This window comes from Saimiri boliviensis, chromosome 8 (assembly GCF_048565385.1).
Source record: "Saimiri boliviensis isolate mSaiBol1 chromosome 8, mSaiBol1.pri, whole genome shotgun sequence".
Lineage (NCBI taxonomy): Eukaryota > Metazoa > Chordata > Mammalia > Primates > Cebidae > Saimiri > Saimiri boliviensis.
The window spans coordinates 96,495,176-96,517,272 of NC_133456.1; the positions used below are offsets into that span (position 1 = coordinate 96,495,176).

At 34.4% G+C, this 22,097-nt stretch overlaps 1 protein-coding gene across 9 annotated transcripts in view; it reads right to left on the reverse strand.

The window, feature by feature from the left end:
• The window catches only part of MYO3A (myosin IIIA), a 235,110-nt gene that overhangs the window by 182,262 nt on the left and 30,751 nt on the right, over nt 1-22,097 (reverse strand). For all 9 annotated transcript variants that reach the window (XR_012518908.1, XM_074404907.1, XM_074404908.1 and 6 more), the window contains 2 exons: nt 4,537-4,641; nt 3,907-4,006 (listed from right to left, as the gene is read on the reverse strand). Coding sequence is in view for 8 of the 9 variants with exons in the window: in XM_074404907.1 (XP_074261008.1) it covers nt 3,907-4,006; nt 4,537-4,641 (205 nt within the window). In the remaining variant the exon portion in view is untranslated. The remainder of the gene's footprint in view (nt 1-3,906; nt 4,007-4,536; nt 4,642-22,097) is intronic.

Consider the following 22,097-nt stretch of genomic DNA (forward strand, 5'->3'; position numbering starts at 1 on the left):
AGTTTTCTCCAGTTGGAGCTGAGAACACTTAGGTCTGGCCGTGACTCCTGTTCAGACACAGCACAGTCAGTCCAGGGGATCTGCTCAGTGCCTCATTATACATCCCCTTATCTTTTGAAAAACCCCTCTAGAAACTATCCAGCCAGATTCTCAGTTACCTTCAGGTTTCTGGAAACTAAAGCTAAGGGTTTGGGGAAGCTAACTTGAGTATTTCCCTTCTGATCACTCTTTCTCTCTTGGTTAGCAATGATGTGGCTCACCCCAGGTAGGACTGCAGAATATTACAAGTGGCTTCCCCGGGAATGTCAAGTGAGAGTGTAGTAAGTGTGAGGGTAACATTGCTTGGTTCTGTGACACCACCTAAATGTAGTATCAAATTGTAATTCCCAGTATTGGGGGAGGGACCTGGTGGGAGGTAATTGGTTCATGGGGGAGGATTTCCCCTTGCTGTTCTTGTGATAGGGAGTTCTTGTAAGATGTGGTTGTTTAAAAGTGTGCAGCCCTTCCTCCTTCACTCTCTCTCCTGCTACCATGGTAAGATATGCCAACTTCTCCTTTGCCCTTTTCCCATGATTATAAGTTTCCTGAAGCCTCCCCAGCCATGCCTCTTGCACAGCCTGTGGAACTGTGAGTCAATTAAATCTCTTTTCTTTACAAGTTACCCAGTCTCAAGTAGTTCTTTATAGCAGTGTGAGAACGGACTAACACAGAAGGTAAGAGCTCCTTCCTGCCCTCCTTATCTTTTCAAAAGCTCATCTCCTTCACTCCAGCCTGGGCAACAGAATGAAACTTTGTTTCAAAAAAAAAAAAAAAAAAAAAAATCATCTCACTGCCCTGCCTCACCCTGTTTTATCTTTCCACAATGGCCCTAGAATTGGAAAAGGTTTCTCCCTTCTTTCTATCCTCTCTTATATAAAACCCTATGGTGTATCCCTGAAAACTCTCTCTCCATATGCTAATGAGAAGGTAAAGCAATTTAGACAAGACCTTCCTCAGAAGATAGTCTTTGCTCAGGAGATAGGCTTGCTACAAATTTCTATTTTTGAATGCTAAAAGCTGAATGTTACCTCAGTCATTTTTTTTTTTTTGCAATTTGCATTTCTTCTAGAATAAATGTTAATATTTCCCTGCTACCAAACAGAGAGATGTCTCAGGCACAATGGGGTGAAGATCATTTCTCAGGCAAGAAAACAAAAGCATGTAAATAAATTTTAAAGTACTTTCCAAGTTACAAGTGTAAGATCTCTGACTGGGAAAGACTGTGGTGCATTTAAGGTTATGAAAGAAGCACAGAGGATCATAAGGAAAAATCCTCCCTAAGGGATAGAGGAAGTCATTGAATGGGATACTGAACAAGGGAGTGGCAGGATCAGATGTGTTTTTTGAAAGGACCCCTCTGGCTGCAGTGTGGAGAAAGGACTGGAAGGAAGGGAAAGAGATTAGGATTCACAGAGTTCGGTAACTTTTGCCTGCAGAAGCCCAGGCAAAAGATGAGGGGTAGAACTAGGGCAGGAGTAGTAAAGATAGAATCTGAGGATATCTAACAGAGAGACAAGTTTTGTGACTAAGTTGTGTAAGTGGGAGGTGAAAACGAGGGAAGACTCGAGGATGAGCCTAAAATTTTCGTCTTAAGCAATGAGTAGATGTGGGTGATTTCCTAAGACAAGACACTCTTTATATGTAGCAGATTTCTAGAGACAGATGAGGTAGTGCAGCTCCACTTTGGACATTCTGAGTATGAGGTGCCTAGTAGCCATTTAAGATCTTCAGTACCCAATAATGAACTGATAGTATACTTAAGAAGTGAGAGATTCAAATAAAATTTATTTGAAAACCCTTTACTCCCAGCTGTAGCTTTCTCTGAAAATTTGATTTAAAAATAAAATGAGGACATTGATTTTCAGTTTGATTCTGGAAGTTGTGGTTTACAACATCTTGTTCTTTCTGCCCTCAGGGAGTTTCACTATAAATGCACACACCTCCCATCCTCAGGTTTTAATTCACACAACCTACTAATCACTATAGGCAAACTGAATCCATGTCCTCTTACTGTGGAGAATAGAAATATTATAAACACTATCGTATATGTAATTAATAATATTATCGTGTCAGACACTAGGAATGCATTTAATAAGCAACTGGCCCTCTTTTCTAATTATTGCCGAAAATCTGTAAATCAAATAATTTAAGACCAAAGCTCTCATTTTAACTACTCCAATTTATGACTTTTTAAAACAGTACCATATAAAAGGTTGCCTTATTTGTTACCTAAGTATATGTTTTTAATCTAGTTGATTTTGAAGGAAATCATAGGAATTTACATTTCTCAAAGCTTCCAGTTTACCAAATTTTTCTTTAATGGCTAAAAAGTTGTTTACTGATACTTGTTTTAACAATTTTCAATTTATGCTATACTTATTGTATCTATTTTTTAGAGCAAGGTAATTATGAGATCCCAAGTTAAATATCAAGTTCTCCATTTGAGTCTGTCTTAGAGTATAGCCAGAATTATTTTCTGGAGAGAATAATGGCCCTTCCTGTGGAGAAGCGAAGAATGTTTTATCGTAATTTCAAGCAGAAGCCCTTATTAGTACGCTAACCCAGAAAGATTGCTCAAGGCTCTGAATTAACCAGCAACATAGACGAGTTACACCCCAGTTATTAATAAGCAACATAGACTAGTACACTCCAGTTATTAATTAGGAATTCACAAATTCACTGCTGCTCAGTAGTTTTCAAATGCACAGGTGAGAAAAAACCTATGCACATGCCTATTTGAGGATACAGTATTCATCCATTCCTCTCTAGATGCTCTGAAGTTCATTCCTGGACTAAGCCAAAATGTTAGAGAGCTATGCACTTGGATATTAAAGAAATTTTAAAAATTAACCCATTAACTTTTTGAGCTTTAGTTTCCAAAATGCAAAATGAAGGAAGATTCATTCATTCAACTAACACTCAGTGAACTTCTATACTCAAAGCATTAGATCTAAGAAATAGACTAAGACACAGTCCTACTTCTCAAAGACCCTGTCTGTCCACCTATATTTCTAAGTATCTTTATATATTTTAACCGACTAAATGTATAATTATAATTCTATATGATAAATGCAAACATGGAAGTATACACAGGTTACAGAAGCACAAGAAGGGATATCTTACCCAACTAGAGTACAAAAAGGAAGGAGAATAATGACTGAAGGATATTGAGGCTTCTTCAGGATTACTGTCACCCACTCTCACAGAAAAGCTTAGTAAATATGGTAGTTTATTATATCACATAACAAAAGGTCCAGAGACAAGGCAGGCCCCAAAGTTGACTTGGTGGCTCAATGATGTCATCAAACACCCTCATCCTTCCCCTCTCTCAGCTCTGCCTTTCTCAGAGTTGGCTTTCTGCTCAGGACAGAGCACTTTAGTCACAGGTAACTGCAGCAGTCTCAGGCATCACCATAAGACACACAACAGTCCTGAGGAAGAAAGAGACCATCTTTTCCTGTGTCTCCTTAGGAGTGAAGAAACACTCCCAGATGATAATGAAAATTTCCCCTCACATCTCAAAATCCTGAATATATGTCCATTTGCAAAGCAATCAGTAGTAGGAACCATGAGATTGCCATTACAGGCTTATAGTAATCATTTGAGATCCTGTCTGTTTTAGAGGATCAACTATTCATGTTACTACACTGGTGTTACATGAGCACAAACTAGCTGACTTGAAAGAAGTCACTTTCTTCTGGGAATCTCTCATTTGCCAAATTATCTCTGCACTTCTTACCTCAATAAGATATTACTGATTTTTTGTCTACTTTAATACCTAGAAAGGAAAGTCATTCAAAAAAGATCAAATCGTATCATACTAGTTCATTAAGCAGTTAAAACTCATGCATTTTGAACAAAACTTACCAAAATCTACTAGTTTCACTCCACCTTCAGTGGTCAACAGAATATTATTTCCTTTCACATCTCTGTGGATAGTTTTGTTGTTATGCAAATGTTGAAGTCCCTAGAAGATGGGAAATATATAATGATATAATAACTCTTTTTTAAAATAACTCTTAACAAAAGCATCAAATTACAAAAATTTTTAGATGATGTACTTGTACAAAATCAATAGGAAACATGTCAAAATTAACATTCAGACACTCAAATGTTTCACACTGAGTTAGTCACATCAAAGTACATCATTTCCACTTTAAAATATCATATTACAAATGTGTTCATTTCAATGGAAGAAAATATTTCATATACTTATTTAAGATAATGGCCAAAAAATTCTGTTATTAGTTTTCTACCTTCATCACTATCACAGTCTCAGAAATATACTTAAGAGGTCAGAATTCAAGATCCTGTTAGTATAACGAGAGTAGATTTATAGTGGAAAAAAAGAATTAGCTATGCTGAACATGTCAGATTTTGCATATATTCTTGCATCAATAAATACTAAAGTAGTGGTATTTTTCTAAAAATAGATCTACTTTTTTTTTAACTGAAGCTGCTTCATAATTAATGCACAAACAATTTAAATTGCCTTACCATTAGTGCTTCATGTAAAATATAGGCAATTAGAGGCTCACTCATTCTTTCACCCCTCTTCAGAAATCCTTTCACAAGGTCAGTCACTGATCCGCCATTGCATAGCTAAACAAGAATATTTTAAGATGGATATGAAAATACATGTGACATTCTATGTTCTTGCTAGAAAAGGTTTTCCAAAAATTTTTAAGTGTTCCAATGTTCTGTTTCAAATGATTAATGCCATTATCTTTATGGTTTAATAAATACAATGAACATATAAACTTATACCTGTATAAAATTAATTCCTAGAACACAATTTTCAAATGAATTAATTTTTAGAAAATAAATTTGGAGAAGCATTGGAGCTTGATTTTCAAATTCAAGGATAAGAATTATGATTCTACAAATTATTCTCAAATTTTAGGATCTAAGGCTTAAAAGCATTATTGATTACTGATAGTTTAATCAATAGTGCGATAGAGTCTATCACCTCAAAACACAGTTATCTACTATTTTGTATGTATATTAGTTTAAAAATTGACAAAATTTCAGAATACATTGACGTGAGGATTACAAATAATATTTTAGAAAACTATCTAGAATATCATGTACCCATATGTACTTCAGCATCCTTCTTCCCCTCCCCACCCCCCAAACAGGGAGAATGTACTTAGAAAAACAGGAGGAAGGAATAGGGTAGAGGATTTTTCCACATCTGTGTTCTCCAAACTTAGGTAACATTAAATTCCACAGAAAACTATCAAAAGAGCTGTGTTTGCAGAAAAAAGAAATACTGATATTAGCAGCAAATATTAATAGAAGAGAGAAGATAACTGTACAAATGGCCCTGGAACAAGAGAAGGTCCCAATGAAGCATTCACCCAATTCCTGGATCCTCCGATACCTAATCCCTTAGTCTTTGCCTTCAGCCTTGACACACCTCCCAGGGCTCCCTTCTGACTGTGGTGTTCCTGTCCACCACCCTGACATTCCAGGCCTCCTCCTTTCCCATCTGCTTGAGAACTGAAGAAACCATCATTTCCCTGAATCTCTTCTAACCCAAGTCAAAAGGTGGGAGCAGTTATGTATATTTTTATTAACCTAATTTGAAAAACTAAATACAGTTTCTAATTTTTCCTGATAGGGTGATTAGATTTTACTGGATGCCTGAACACTTCTGGTATATTGTGGATTAGATAATAATAGTTAAGATGTATTGCATACTTACTTTGTGCCAGGCACATTTCTAATCAGTTTAATGATTATCTCTAAAGCTCACCACCAACATCTTCATATTAAAGATTAACAAACTGAGGGACATTTACAAGTGGTGTATTTCTTCATTCAAAGAAAACTTCTTTCAGGTTATACAGAAGCCTGCACAGCCTGGCATTACATGACGTGCCATCTTCCTTCTGTATCAGAAAAGGGAATGCCCTTTTAGTTGCATAAACAAAATACTGCTTCCCTGGAAGCAGAATACAAGGTCAGACTGGCTCCACTGTGGCCTAGCATTACTGGCTCACAGAATTACTCAAAATTGCCTGAAAAATTGTGTCTTTTAAATTGCAAGCTGTTTATTTAGAAACAAAAAGCAAGCAAACAAACAAACAAAAAAAGCAAAAAAACTAAGTTTGCTGGGTGCAGTGGCTCACATCTGTAATCCAGCACTTTAGGAGGCCAAGGTGAAAGGATCACTTGAGGCTAGGAGCTAGAGACCAGCCTGGGCAACAAAGGAAGACCTCTGTCTCTAAAAAAATTTTTATAAAAATTAGCCAGGTATAGTGGCACATACCAGAGGTTCAGCTATTTGGTAGGCTGAGGCAGAACTGCCTGAGCCTAGGAGTTCGAGGCTGTAGTGAGCTACTGCACTACAGCCAGGGCCACAGAGTGAGACCCTATCTCTAAAAAAAAGTAATAAATAAAAAACCTATTTTTTAGGTCTACTTTTTAATAAAATCATTTTAGAATAAAATCATTCTACTCATGACTGAATTTTATACCCAGTACATTTTCACACAAGTGAGGTACTGACATAGAAAATGTCTTACTATTGTTTATATATAATTTTTTTCATAATGTAATACTTTTGATTAAGAAAATGGATTTTTAGAAGACATAATTTATTCCTTTAAAATAAACAATTATTTATTGAATTATTACTATATGCAAAGCATTGACTAGGTGCTCATGTGCATCATAGATGACTAGGACAGTTTCTGTTCTCAAAAGGCTTAAGATTGTTGTTATTGTTGTTTGTTTGTTTGCTGGCCTGGAGGATATTTTATAACCATTATGTGGGTTTCTTTGCTTTTTTGTTTGTTGCTGTTGTTGTTTGTTTGTTTTGTTTTGCCTGGGGAAGATTTTTTATCCAGTGGACACTTCACTATGTTTGAAAATATGTTTTATCATCAAGGCTGTGAAACTGTTATTGGCATCTACAGGCCAGAAATGCTGCTAAACATCCAATAGTGCACAGGAAAGGCCCCCCACAACAACTATCCAAGCCAAAATGTCAACAGTGCCAAGGCTGAGAAATCCCCTCATTAGAGGGTAAAACACAATTACCTAGATTGTATGTCAGATCTTGAATTATAGTTATGCGGTAAAATATTTAAGTGCCAAGTATTACAGAATTTCACAGAGAGGCTCATAACATTGAGTTGGAAGGGAAAAGATAAAAAGTTTAAAAGAGAGTATTAAATCTGCTGCCATGTATGTTGACAATAGTTTCTACAGATTGTTTTGGTATGTTTACTTTGGTTATGATGTCTTCTGGAACACTGAAGTACGCTTGGGAGGGTGGTTCGGTTGATTCAAATTTATCAACTTTTTCTGTATGTTTACTGTTTTTTTTTGTTGTTGTTGTGGGGGGGTAATACAAGAAAGGCTTTTCTCCAAACTAAGATAATATTTTGTGACCCTGGTAAGATGGTGATTAAATCATTTTATTACTATGACTACTTAAGGTCTCTAGACTTTTTAAAACACGTATGTATATTAAAACCAAAGCAGGACATTTTTAATAGTAAAAAAGAAAAAATGCTATTCACTTTAATAACTACAAACACTGTAATTCTGTAGAAGCCACTGAGTTGGCTTGTAGTGCAGGGGACATACCCTTACAATTGATTATACACTAAAATGCAGTAAGTTGCTTTCTTCAGAAAGACAGACCAGTTAAAGTCACACTAGAATGTGAGGTGAAAGACCTGAATACCAATTCCCTAAGAACTCCAGGAAAAGTCAGTGGTGACCAAAAAAAAAAAAAATTTTTTTTGATAATCCTCTATTGTACAGATCTAAGCAAACAATATGGGAAAAACTTACAATTGAACATTTCCAGACAATGAAATAGTAGACAAGTGGCCATAATAATAGTCTTCACATACCAAAAATATGACCCACAATTACCACTAGCAGCAGTAGTACCTTATCAAAGGGATGAATACACAAATCTTTCTGAAAATATAAATATAGAAATCTAAAGCATATAAACAAACTTTCCCCATAAAATTTGTTTTGTGGCTTGAATTTCACCTGGTAAATTCCCTTAAAGAGTTATTAGTTACCTGAGAAATTCAACTAAGATAGTAATTCCTACATATGATCTATTAGTCTATATATTCTGTAATATTCTTATATTCTCATTTATATAAGTATTTTATAGAAATAATAAAGTACAATTTTAGGTGCTATATGACTTAATTTGATATGGTTTGGCTGTGTCCTCACACAAATCTCATCTTCAATTCTCACATGCTGTGGGAAGAAACTGGTGGGAGGTAACTGAATCACGGGGCAGGTCTTTCCTGTGCTGATCTCATGAAAGTAAGTCTCACAAGATTTGATGGTTATAAAAACGGGAGTTTCCCTGTACAAGTGCTCCTCTCTTTGCCTGCTGCCATCCACATAAGATGTAACTTGTTCCTCCTTCCCTCCTGCCATGATTGAGAGACTTCCCCAGCCAAGTGGAAGTCCAATTAAACCTCTTTCTTTTGTAAATTGCTCAGTCTCGGGCTATGTCTTTATCATCAGCGTGAAACGAACTAATACAACATTTCTATTCCAAATAAGCATAGCCACTTACTTTTTCAAGATAAAAGGCACTTAAATAAAAACAAACTCAAAATCATTCTCAAAGTTTAACATATAAAAGGAATAGAATAAGTTATAAAATAAGATATTCAAATTTTACATATAAATCACATAGTATATTTAAAAATATAAAAAGCCTTATCTCCTTTATGTCTTCTACTATATTGTTTGCTATGTATGTTATAAAAAATAATTCACATTAGAAGCCAGAGATTTGGGAGCATATAACAACAACAACAACAAAATGCGAAGAAATAGCAATACTGGTATCAGAAACAGAACTTCCCAATTCCTGTCTCCTCAAAATACTGAGACTGTTCTATACGACATTTTTGTATATTTCTCTCTGGAAGTGGAAGTGAGATGGTGAACAAAGAGAAAGGAGAAATGCTTTTATCTTTTGTGCATCTATTTTGTAAAGAACACATACCTAAGATTTGTTAACTTCTAGTATTTATAGCTCAGTAAGTTAGTCAATGTAAATCTAGACTCCTGCTCTTAAAAGTCACAAAATTCTCATTCTATATTATGTGAGACACACAAGTTTTATTCATTAATTCATTTTACTTAATTTACACTGAGAAAAGATACACCCCACTTATGTTCATTTTTAAGAGATTAGGACCAGAAAATCACAAATGACAAAATTATTAAAATCAAATATTTTCTCAATTGTTTTCCTTTGAATGTATGTCAGTTTATCGGTTTGACTATGGCTGTACCTGCTGTTAGGGAAATCACTAGGTGAGGTTCACATGAACCCTGTCCGAGAGAAACTGAAGTTCTTAATAATCCCCTCCCCTTGAACCCTGCCCAACCCCTCCTTTACCTGTTTCATACAGGGAATTCATTTCTCTGACTGTTATCGAAGTAGGACCAGTGGTATAATTTTCAGTATAGAAAAAGTTTTCTGAATGAAACTTCAAGAAGAGTTTGATTAAAATGGAAAAGAAATGGGAGGAGGGAGTGAATAGACCAACATGGAAATTATTAAATAGACTGCTGACAAGTATCAATACACCACAAATTACTTTGTGTCTGAAAATCTTCCCAAAGAACCTCCAGATATGAACATACCATGAACTCTCTAATTCTTCATTTAGAATTAGTGAAATTTCAAATATGATCTTTTGTGAAATATACTTTTCTTCAACTAGCATAAAATGACTTTCTTATATAAAGAAAAGTGACATAATATTCAAACTAAAATACGAGTTTTAAAAAATAAATATGAAGAGTTAAAATATCTTAAATGAAAAGCAAATACTGTGTAATTAGGCAACAGATAATAAAAAATAAAAATGACCTTCTTTCCTTTTAAATATAATTGCATCCAGGTGAATGAATTATGTCATATTTAGCCTATGCAAATTTTAAATCACCAAGATAAACTAAATAGAGGATTTTTATAATAGTAGACTAAAAAATCATTATGTATAGCTTTGCAACACAATGCTAAAATAGACTTCAATGTTCTTTAATCAAACAAAATTGAAGTATAATTTTCCTAAACCAGAGATACACTAATTAAATAACAGAGCAGCACTGAAAATGAATTCTCTACCCTGGCTGTAGTCAAACATTACAAAACAAAGCTGCATCAAAAGGTATAATATATAAACAGATCACTGCAGCTAACTTCCAAAGACAGCCTTTGTAAGTTATCTAAATATATTCTGTCTTTAGGAGAAGATATGAGATTTTTACTCAAATTTCTGAAAAATGATTGTTAATTTCTATAGTTGACATTTTTGGCTTTGTTATTATTCAATTGTTTTTTGTTTATTCTAAGAATGTTCTAAGGCCATTAGCTAGACTAGACTATATTTTTTGTGAGGCTACAAAAGCAGAAACTCTGATTTTCTAATATTCATCCCTGTTTCCACTTTGCTCATTATAAAAGTGCTATCAATATTCATGCTTGAATCTTTTGGAAACACTAATCTTTAGCAAATGCCTGCAAGTGAAACTTCTGGATTATGTGGTAGGTGTATGTGTCATGTTATAAGACACTGCTGTATGTTTCCAATGTAACTGAACTGTTTTACACTGTCTTAAGCAGTGTATAAGAGTTCAATTGGCTCTACCACCTCACCAATACTCAGTACTATCAGTGTTTTAATTTTAGCCATTTTAGCAGGTGTCTAATTGTATTTCATTGTGGTTTTAATTTAAATTTCCCCAAAGACTAAATATGTTGAACATATTTTATGTATATGCTTCTGTACAATGACCAAAGTTCTTGCTTACTACTTTTAAATTGGATAGGTACCCACTTTATTAGATAAAATTCCCACTATTCCTAGTGTGCTGACAGTGTTTATCACACATGGGTATTGAATTTTGGCATGGCTTTCATGATTTTTTCCACTTTAATTCTGTTAATGCAATTATGGTACAAAGAATTTTAATATTTTAACAAATGCATTTTACTGTTTTAATGAACTTGCACTCACTCCTAAAATAAACTCCATTTAGTCATGATGTATTAATATCTTTATATATTGCTAGATTTAATTTGTTAATATTCTGTGAAGTACTTTGCATCCGAGTTCATATGGAATGTTAGACTCAATTTTCTCGTGTTGTTTTTGTCTTCTTTCGACATTGTTGAGAAATAAAAATAAAATCATAAGTACCCCAACCAATTGAAAAGACCCTCTCTTGGCCAAGGAGACCCTAGAGAAACCTTAAAAACGGAGTCCCCCACCATGATGGGATAAACTGGACATGTGTCGTTACACCTCTTCTTTTTATAACTGCCATTAGCCTTTCTTTCCTAAAGATTAAACAGAAACCAGCCCTCTTGAGACACTCGTTCCATTATTTATTTCAACCAACTGCTTAATGCTACTCATCACTTTTGTGGTTTCAACACAGCAACTATCATTCCTTTCTGATAAGAGACCGCCTGACCTGGAATGGTTCTGGCCAATCTCCTGAGGCTGTATGCACTGAGGGCCTTCCTGTCCTCTGCTTCACCTTTTCATGTATAGGATCTAATTGTAGTACATTTAGATGCTATATCCACCCTAAAGCAAACATGGAATGCATATTACATACATAATAACCTACTACGCATGCATATGCCACCCCTTCATGAATATGTATACTTAGCCAATTCCCTCCACATAAATTTCCTGTCATATCCTTCCCTCCCTCAAAGTGCCTGCTTTTGGCTTCTGCTGGAGGCCATACTTCCTAGCCTACAGATGGCTAGCTTCCAGACTGCAACCCTTTCTGAGAAATAAAGCCCTTTTTTCCCAAATTTATGAATCTTCCAATTCTTCAGTTGACAGTATAATGCTGGCCTCATAAAATTAGGCAGTAAGACTGATTCTTTCTTTCTTAAATATTTTCTAGGACTCTCATTTTCAGAATGGTAGTGTGATAAACTCATCAATTTGTTGTCCAGTGAAACAATTGTAACTACTAAAAATCAGAAAATTAAAAATAAAGAGCCATTTTAAGTTTTTGTAAATGTCATAAGGGCATACAGTAAATGAAGAAACATTCAAGATCATAACACAATCTAAGTTAGAACAGTAGCAGTCTATGGCACTTGAGCCATCCTTTCCCTCAAGCATCCCCAGACAGTTCAGTGTGAAGCAAGGTGCCACTCTAAGAGATGTGGGCCCCTGTATCTGCTGCTACCTCCTGAACAGTGGCTCAAAGAGGTTGCCCAGAGGGAGAGGCAGGTCATAAGAACAAAGAACTCCAAAGCTCTTCCCAGTGGTCCTGACTGTATTTGGGAGATAGTGTGGGAAAATTAAAACCTAAAAGTACTCTTAAAAAGAGTGAGATTATGATAATTACACTGAGGCTTGTAACTCCATAAAAGCAACAAGCTAATCACAGACCAGATAGCTTAGCAAATAGAATTTTTTAAAAATGTGTATCTTTTAAAAACATTTACTTTAATTTTCAGGATACATGTGCAGAATGTGCAGATCTGTTACAAAGGTATACATATACCACGGTGGTTCGCCTCACTTATCAACCTGCCATCTAGGTTTTAAGTTCTGCATGCATTAGGTATTTGTCCTAAAACTCTCCATCCCCTTTGCCCCCACCCCTCAAAAGGCCCTGGAGTGTGTTCTCCACCTCCCTATGTCCATGTATTCTCATTGCTCAACTCCCACTTACGAGTGAGAACATGTAGCGTTTGGTTTTCTATTCCTTTGTTAGTTTGCTGAGGATAACATCTTCCAGCTTCATCCACGTCCCTGCAAAGGACATGATCTCATTGCTTTCGTGTGGCTGCATAGTATTCCATGGTGTATATGTACCATGTTTTCTTTATCCGGCTTATCAGTGATGGGCATTTGGGTTGGCTCCATGTCTTTACTATTGTAAACAGTTCTGCAATGTAACACATGTGTGCACATGTCTTTATAGTAGAACTATTCTTTTGGGTATATACCCAGTAAGGGGACTGCTGAGTCAAATGGTATTTCTGGTTCGAGATCCTTGAAGAATTGCCACACTGTCTTCTACATGGTTGAACTAATTTACACTCCCACCAACAGTGTAGAAATGTTCCTATTTCTCCACAGCCTTGCCAGCATCTATTGTTTTTTGACTTTTTATTAATTGCCATTCTGACTGGTATGAGATGATATCTCATTATGGTTTTGATTTACATTCCTCTAATGATCAGAGATGTTGAGCTTTTTTTCATGTTTCTTGGTCACATAAATTTCTTCTTTTTCGAAGTACCTGTTCATATCCTTTGCCCACTTTTTGACTGTTTTTGTTTGTAAATTTGTTTAAGTTTCATGTAGATTCTGGATATTAGTCCTTTATTGGGTGGGTAGATTGCAAAACTTTTTTCCCATTCTGTAGGGTGCCTGTTCACTCTGATGATAATTTATTTTGTTGTGCAGAAGCTGTTTAGTTTAATTAGATCCCATTTGTCGACTTTGTTTTTGTTGCCATTGCTTTTGGTGTTTTCATCATGAAATCTTTGCCCATGCCTACGTCCTGAATGGTATTGCCCAGGTATTTTTCTAAGGGTTTTATGGTTTTTGGTTTTACATTTAAGTCTTTAATTCATCTTGCATTAATTTTTATATAAGGTGTAAGGAAGGGATCATTTCAGTGTTCTGCATATGGCTAGCCTTTTGTCCAAGCACCATTTATTCAATAGGGAATCCTTTCCCTATTGATGGTTTTTGTCAGATTTGTCAAAGATCAGATGGTTGTAGATGTGTGGTGCTACTTCTTAGGTCTCTGTTCTGTTCCATTGTTCTATGTGTCTGTTTTGATACCCATACCGTGCTGTTTCAGTTACTGTAAACTCAGCATCCCCTCATGTTAAGAACTCTCAATAAACTAGGTATTGATGGAACATATATCAAAAAAATGAGAGTCATTTATAACAAACCAATAGCCAATATCATACTGAATGGGCACAAGCTGGAAGCATTCCCTTTGAAAATCAGCACGTGACAAGATGCCCTCTCTCACCACTGCTATTCAACATAGTATTGGAATTTCTGGCCAAGGCAATCAGGCAAGAGAAAGAAATAAAGCGTATTTGAATAGAAGAGAGGAAGTCAAATTGTTTCTGTTCGCACATGACATAATTCTATATTTAGAAAACCCCATAACCTCAGTCCAAAAACTCCTTAAGCTGATAAACAACTTCAGCAAAGTCTTAGGATACACAATCAATGTGCAAAAATCACAAGCATTCTTATACACCAACAATAGACAAGCGAGTGCCAAATCATGAATGAATTCCCATTCCTGATTGCTACAAATAGAACAAAATACCTAGGAATACACCTAACAAGGATGTGACGGATCTCTTCAAGGAGAACTACAAACCACTGCTCAAGGAAATAAGAGAGGACAGAAACAAATGGAAAAATATTTCACCTTCATGGATAGAAATCAATATCATGAAAATGGCCAAACTGCCCAAAATAATTTAGATTCAATGCTATTCCTATTAAACTACCACTGACATTCTTCACAAAATTAGCAAATAGAATTTTTAAAAAGAAACAGCTAAGAAGAACTCTCCTGGAATAATAATAAACCTCAAAGCTAGCCACAAAAAGTACTCCTGTAAGGAGACTGCAACTTAATTGAATCAGATTTTGAAACAATTCATGCCCCAGGACACTGCTGGAAACAACAAAGGAATCAGCTGACAATTAGTGGAGCCTAGTAACCGGAGGTGACATCAACAGAAGCAGACAGCTTAATAGAAAGACCAGGGAATGAGACAAAGAAAAGCCCTGTTAAAACCACTGCCATTCCAGAGTGATTGTGCACATGCCCTAGGCTGTGCTTGCTGGAGAGTGACATCAAAGGCTTCATATTATGGGGAAAATAGATTTCACTAAAATAGTTCAGCCAAGTCACTAAACAAACAGGCAAACAACAAGTTCCCTACTCAGGGGACTTAGTATGAAGACTTCTTATAATACTTTAAATATATGTTCTGAAATACCCAGTTCTCAACGAAAAAAAAATAGATAAGACATGCAAAGAAACAGGAAAATATCATTCATACACATGAAAAAAAGGGCTTGTATTGGACTTAGTAGACAAATACTCCAAAACAAAATAAATAAACAAATAAATATGTTTAAAGAACTAAAGGAAATCATGCTTAAAGTAGCAAAGAAAGGTTTGATGGTAACATCTCATCAAATATGGAATATCAATCAAGAGAACACTCATCATTCATAAAAAAAGAACCAATTGAAAATTATGGATTTAAAAAGCACAATAATGAAAACAAAAATTTCACTAGAATGACTCAACAGATTTGAATTTGGATTATGAAATATAAAAAAAAGAAGAAGGAATGAAGGTGAATGAACAGTCTCCGAGAAATATAAGCATACATATAATGGCAGTATGAGAAGACAGGAGAGAAGACAAGCAGCAGAAGACAAATCTTTGAAGAAACAATGGCTGAAATTTTCAAATTTAATGAAAAGCATTCATTTATACATCCAGGTAGCTCAATGAACTCAAATAAGATAAGTGCATGTAGTCCCAGCTACTTGGGAGGCTGAGGCAGGAGAATTGCTTGAACCCGGAAGGCAGAGGTTGCAGTGAGCTGAGGTCACACCATTACACTCCACCCTGGGTGACAGATGAGACTCTGCCTCCACACACACACACACAAAAAGATGAATGCCAAGAGGTCCACAGCCAGTCACATAGTAGTAAAAAGGTTGAAAGCCTATAATACAAGGAAAATCTTAAAACTAGCAGAAAAAAAATGAATTGTGACATATTAGGGAACTAATAATGTTAACAACTGACTTCTTATAAGAAACTATATAGGCCAGAAGGCAGAGAGATGATATATTCAAGGTGCTTAAGGAAAAAATACCTCACTAAGACTATAATACTCAGCAAAACTCGCTCAAAAATAGAGGGAAAATAAAGACATATCCAGGTAAATAGAACTAATGGAATTCATTGCTAGCAGAATCATCTTACTATAAATACTAAAGAAAATCTTTTAGAATGAAAGTAAGTGATCTCATATAGTGATCTGGATCTACACAAGAAAACAAAGAGCACTAGTAATGGTAATTATCTTATTAGAGACAAGTGAAAATTATACTGTAAATGCCTATTTCTTCCTTTCTCTTTTAACTTACTTAAAAAGCAATCGTATAAAACATTAGGCATATAATTGTATTGTTGGGCCTGCAATATATAGAAATGTGACATATTTAACAATAGCATAAAAGAGGTGGGCTGGCGTAAAGCCATATTAAAATAATCACACCAGGCAGTGACTCAGATTCATAGGAACAAACTAAAAGAACCAAAAACATTAAATAAGAATGATAACAAACTATAATTAAATACTTGTTCTTTCTTCTCTCCCTTTCTTTAAAATACAAAAAATATATAAATAATAAAAATGCACTGTTGTACTATTTATTGATATAATACATAGAACAATAATACAACATAAAAATGAGGAAAAGGGAATAGAGCTATAGCAATAACATTTCCACCTCTCTCTAGAATTAAGTTAGTATAAATATTTGATAGAATTCACCAATGAAGTCATTAGGCTTGGTATTTTCTTTGTGGAAAGGGTTTTAATTATTAAACTTTTTTTTAGTAATATAAACTATTTGTGTTCTCTATTTCTTCTCATGTCAGTTATACAACTCGTGTCTTTCTAGAGAGACACAAGACACTAAATTACCAAACTTATCAATATATAGTTGTGTATACTATCTCATTAATATCATTTGAATGTCTATAAATTCAATAATAATTTCCCCTTTTGAAACTTAATATAAATAATATGTATTTTTTTACTTTTTTCTGGATCTGTCTAAAGAGGGATTTATCAAGTTTATTATTGACCTTTACTAAGAGCCAACTCTTCCTTTCATTCTCTCTATTATTTTTATTTTTTATTTAAGTGATTTCTACTATTATCTCTATTACTTATTTAGGTGATACTGAGTTTAATTTGCTTCAATTTTATTAACTTCTTAATTCAAAAATCCTATATAATAGATATTAAATCTTTTTTTTTCTAATATACATTACAGGGAGGTGCAAATGCCATTCTAGGCACTGCTTAAATACATTCTACGAATTTGATATGTTGCATTTCCATTATTCCATTCAAAATATTTTCACATTTTTCTTTTGATTTCCTCTGTGACCTAAAGTTTATTTTTGAGGTGTGCGATCTCATTCCCAGGTATTTGATAGTTTTTCTAATATTTTTATTTTATTGATTTTAATTGAATTCCACTGTGGTCAGATAATATACTTTCATGATTTTGACTCTTTTAAATTTGTTGATACTTGTCTTATGGTCCAGAATATTCAAGTTTTATGTATTCTCAAATAATTTTCTACTTGTTTTTTAAATTACTGAAGAAATGATTTTGAAATTTCCATTTAATATTGGGGATATGACTATTTCTTTTTCCATTTCTCTTAGTATTTGATTCATATAATTTTAAAGCTTTGTTATTAAGCACAAACCTAAAAGTGTTTTCTCCTCTTGACGTGTTGAACTTTTTGTCATTATGAAATGTCATCTGTCTCTGATTATATTGCTTGTCTCGAAGTTACCTTGTCTTATCTTAAAATAGCCATTCCAATTCGTATAAAATGAATGTTTTCATGATGCAGTTTTTTTAAATGTCTTTGCTTTCACTCAATCTATCTGTATCTTTCTATTTAAAGTGTGCTTGTAGTTGAGTATTACAATTCAGTCTGATAATTTCTGCCTTTGAATTATATAGTCTAAACCATATATGCTAAATGTAATTATAAATATAACTAGGTTTAAGTTTACCACATTGTTCTATTTGTTCCTATTAGTCTTCTTTGTTCTCTTTTCCTATTTTCCTACTTTCTTTGGGTTTGAATGTTTTTAGTATTCCATTTTGTCCTCCACTAGTTTATTAGCTATACTTTCTCATTTTACTTTTTACTGGTTGCTTTAGGGTTTACAGTATGCATCTTTAACTTATTATAATCTACCTTAAAATAATATGCCACTTCACATATGACACTTTAATTGTATACACTAGTCCCCCATTATCCATGGATTATGTTTCAAGACCTTCAGTGGATACCCAAAACTACAGATAGTATTGCACCCTATATATACTATGCTTTTTGCTATACAGATATCCTATGATAAAGTTTAACTTATAAACTAGGTATAATAAGAGATGATAACTACTAGTAAAATGGAACAATTATAACAACATTCCAGCAACACCACTCTTGCATTCTGGGGCCATTATTAAATAAAATAAGGGTTACTTGAATATGAGCACTGCAATCCTATGACAATCTGATAAACCAGAAGGCTACTAAGTGACTAATGTACAGATAGCATATACAACAGATACGCTGTACAAGAAAATAATTCATATCCTGGGTGGGATGGAGCAGGACCACATGAGGTCAGAGGAGACAAAAGAAAAAAGAATAAAAAGTAATGAAGCACACCTCAAAAGAAAATAGCCTAAAAAACAGCCTCAAAAGGGCAAATCTAAGAGTAATTGGCCTTTAAGAGGAGGTAGAGAGTCGGGTGTAGAATGTTTATTCAAATGAATAACAGAGAACTTCCTAAACCTAAAGAAACATATCAATATCCAAGTACAAGAAGGTTATAGAACACCAAGCAGATTTAACCCAAAGAAGACTACCTCAAGGCATTTAATAATCAAACTTCCAAAGATCAGAGATAAAGAAAGGATCCTAAAAGCAGTAAGAGAAAAGAAATACATAGCATACAATGAGGTTAAATACTTCTGGTAGGAACTTTTCAGTGGAAACCTTACGGGCCAGGAGAGAGTGGCATGACATATTTAAAGTGCTGAAGGAAAAAAACAAACACTTTAACCCTAGAATAGTACATCCAGTGAAAATATGCTTCAAACACGAAGGAGAAATAAAGACTTTGCCGGACAAACAAAAGTTGAAGGATTTCATCAATACCAAACCTGTTCTACAAGAAACGCTAAAGGAAGTTCTTCAGTCAGGAAGAAAACAATATTAATGAGCAATAAATAATCACCTGACGGTAGAAAACTTACTGGTAGTATACAGAGAAACAGAGAATATTACAACACTGTGACTGTGGTGTGTAAACTACTCTTATCATATGCAGAAAGACCAAATGATGAACTAATCAAAAATAATAACTACAACAACTTTTCAAGACATAGTACAATAAGATATAAATAGAAACAACAAAATGTTAAAAAGCAGAGGACAAAGCTAATGAATTTTCATTAGTTTTCTTTTTGCTTGTTTGTTCTACATGCAAAGTGTGACATATTCATTTTAATTTCAATAAAATATATTAATGTACCAAATTCTGGATTCCAATAAAATATTAATACAAACTGGCACTATCACCTAATAGACATTTTCTAATGTATACTTTTGCAGTGTGTAAATTTTTCACATTCCTTTTCTAATATGTAAACTAGAAATATTTTAAAGGTATTATTGGCATATAATATAACTGGCTCTTTTAGGTATACAGTTTGATCTATTTTAGTAATCACATACAATCATGTAACCACTAAATCAAAATATAGAACACTTTCTTCACCCTTAAATGCTTTAAAAATCTAGGGAAAACACAGTAACATAGTGGTAATGCAATCAACAAGAAATCTATGATAACAGAGAAAATAACTTACCAGAATAAGTATTTTAATGTGTACAATAAAAATCTATTAATTTATTAAATAGCAAGACATCACTGGTCATCTCATATTTTCTTATCTCTGAAGTAATACTATAAATGTGAGTGCCTATTCAAAGAAGATGCTTTTGCCAGCACTGAAGTACAATTAGGAAAGAAAGATATATCAGAGTTATATATATTATTTATATATTTCCTATGTTAGAAGAGAATAAAGAAGTACATTTAGACTGTTTTGCTATCTTCCCCTTTAAACAAACAAAGAAAAAATGAAACAGCCCTAGGTAACTGGCTGTCTGTTCTATTGCAAGTACACCAAATAATAGCCTTTTATATGAGAGCTGAGAATAGTGGTTCCAGCCTTAAAAACATGAAAGGAATCACACTGTGAGTCTGCTACTGCACTGCAATTGTGAACTGACAAAGAGAAGAAGGAACAGTTCTGTGCTGTCTAAGGAACTCAGCAGCCCAGCTTCTCACTCCTGCCCTGTTTCTCCTGATCCTTTAGAAATAAACAGGTCTGCAAAGGCTTTATATTCTCTTCCGTATACATGTTATCTCCAGGGCAGTAGCATTAAAGTGTTAATAGCTGAACAAATAGAAAGCTCACATTCATTCTAACTTGCCCTCTTTCTATCATCCCATGTTCCCTTTCCTTACGGCAGGCCTGATATTACTAAGTAGATGTAAGTATAAAAACAGAATAACCAATAATGCATGACACATGAAAGTAGTATTTATGTCTATAAAAACCACTCTGATGAGTGAAAATGTGCATTTGAGAGGCTTTATGACTATTTACTGAATTTTTGTGCTTTGAAATACCACCTGTAATTGGCAGTCTTTAGTCTCCTGAAAAGGATATAATTTCAAAGAGAAAAATTGCTATAATTGGTGAGCAAAGAGAAAAGCAATGTCACTATTAAGAATGAACAAATCAGGACCAATTCAAATGAATAATAGAATGCAGACTGTAGCACCACTGTGAAAGGAGTAATTATAGCTAAGATTAGATTATGAGGGAAAGGGTATTTTAATAGAAAGATGTCCTAACTCTGAATTTTGACTCCATTATGGCTGAAGGCACACTAAGCAAACAGCTCCTGTGAGAGAAGTCCAGATTTCCTTACTTACTTAAAATGTGGTTGTTCATCCAACCAAGAAGGGGAAAATTACAGTTAAACCTCACTTCTCCTGTTTGTGTCCATCAATACCAAATGCCTTATATGAGACTGATTTAACTCAATTCTGACTTTCTTTCATGGTCTCTCAGTTCAGGAAGGAAGCATTTGAAGAATCCTAACCCAGCCCTCATCTTCCCAGCTCCCCTCACCCTTGATACTGATCCTCAGCAGTGGATACTAGGGGTTAAAGGGAGTACAAAGTCCAAAGAGGTATTTACATCTCACTAAACAAGTCAGTCAAGAGATGTGGTAGCAACAGGCAGAAAGGAATATATATAAGGTATTTCAAAATGAGGCATAGGTAGAAACAAACAGAAAACATTGGTTCTCACTTTATGTCTACATCATTAGAAAAACCTAAAATATTGAGTGACAACAAAAATCTCTATAGATGTTCTATAAAAAACTAAATCAGTTTCCACAGCATAAAACTTCATGCAAGTATATTACTGGAATTTTAGAGGACCAGCAACTAGTGCCCTTTTACTAAACCTAGGCACCATTTAGATTCTAAAAATAAACATGCAGAGAATTAAGAAGAAAATAACTCCTAAAAATAAATATGCAGAGAATTAAGATGAAAATAACTCCAGGATTTTAATTCTGGATTGAAATATAATTAAAATAATTTTTCATTGTGAAAAGCATCTCGCAGGAGTTTCTCTAGGCTAGTAGGCCATCCATGTACACCAGGCTTAGAATGAGGACAGTCACTCATTGCTCTGATACGCCCACTCCAGTACACACATTCTTTATGTAGATTCACATTAAAAGCCTACCATTGTTAACATGACTCTCTGGGTAACATCATAGCCACTGCCTCTCTTTTGGTATCCTCATGCAAAATAATTTATATGGACTTTATTACAGTAAGAGGTATAATTAGCAGTCATGTTTTAGTACAAAGTATTGATGCCACAAGCCAATTTTCTGAAAGTGCCTCTAAAGCAGCACCTGCACCATTCATGTTTCTAAATTAGGTAATTGTACATCTACCCACTTATGTGTATATGTGATTAGTCTAATTTACATATGCAAATCAATTATCTTATATACAGTTTGCCAACTTCTTACTTTCCTTAGACTTTTATTTCCCCCTACTTTGTAAG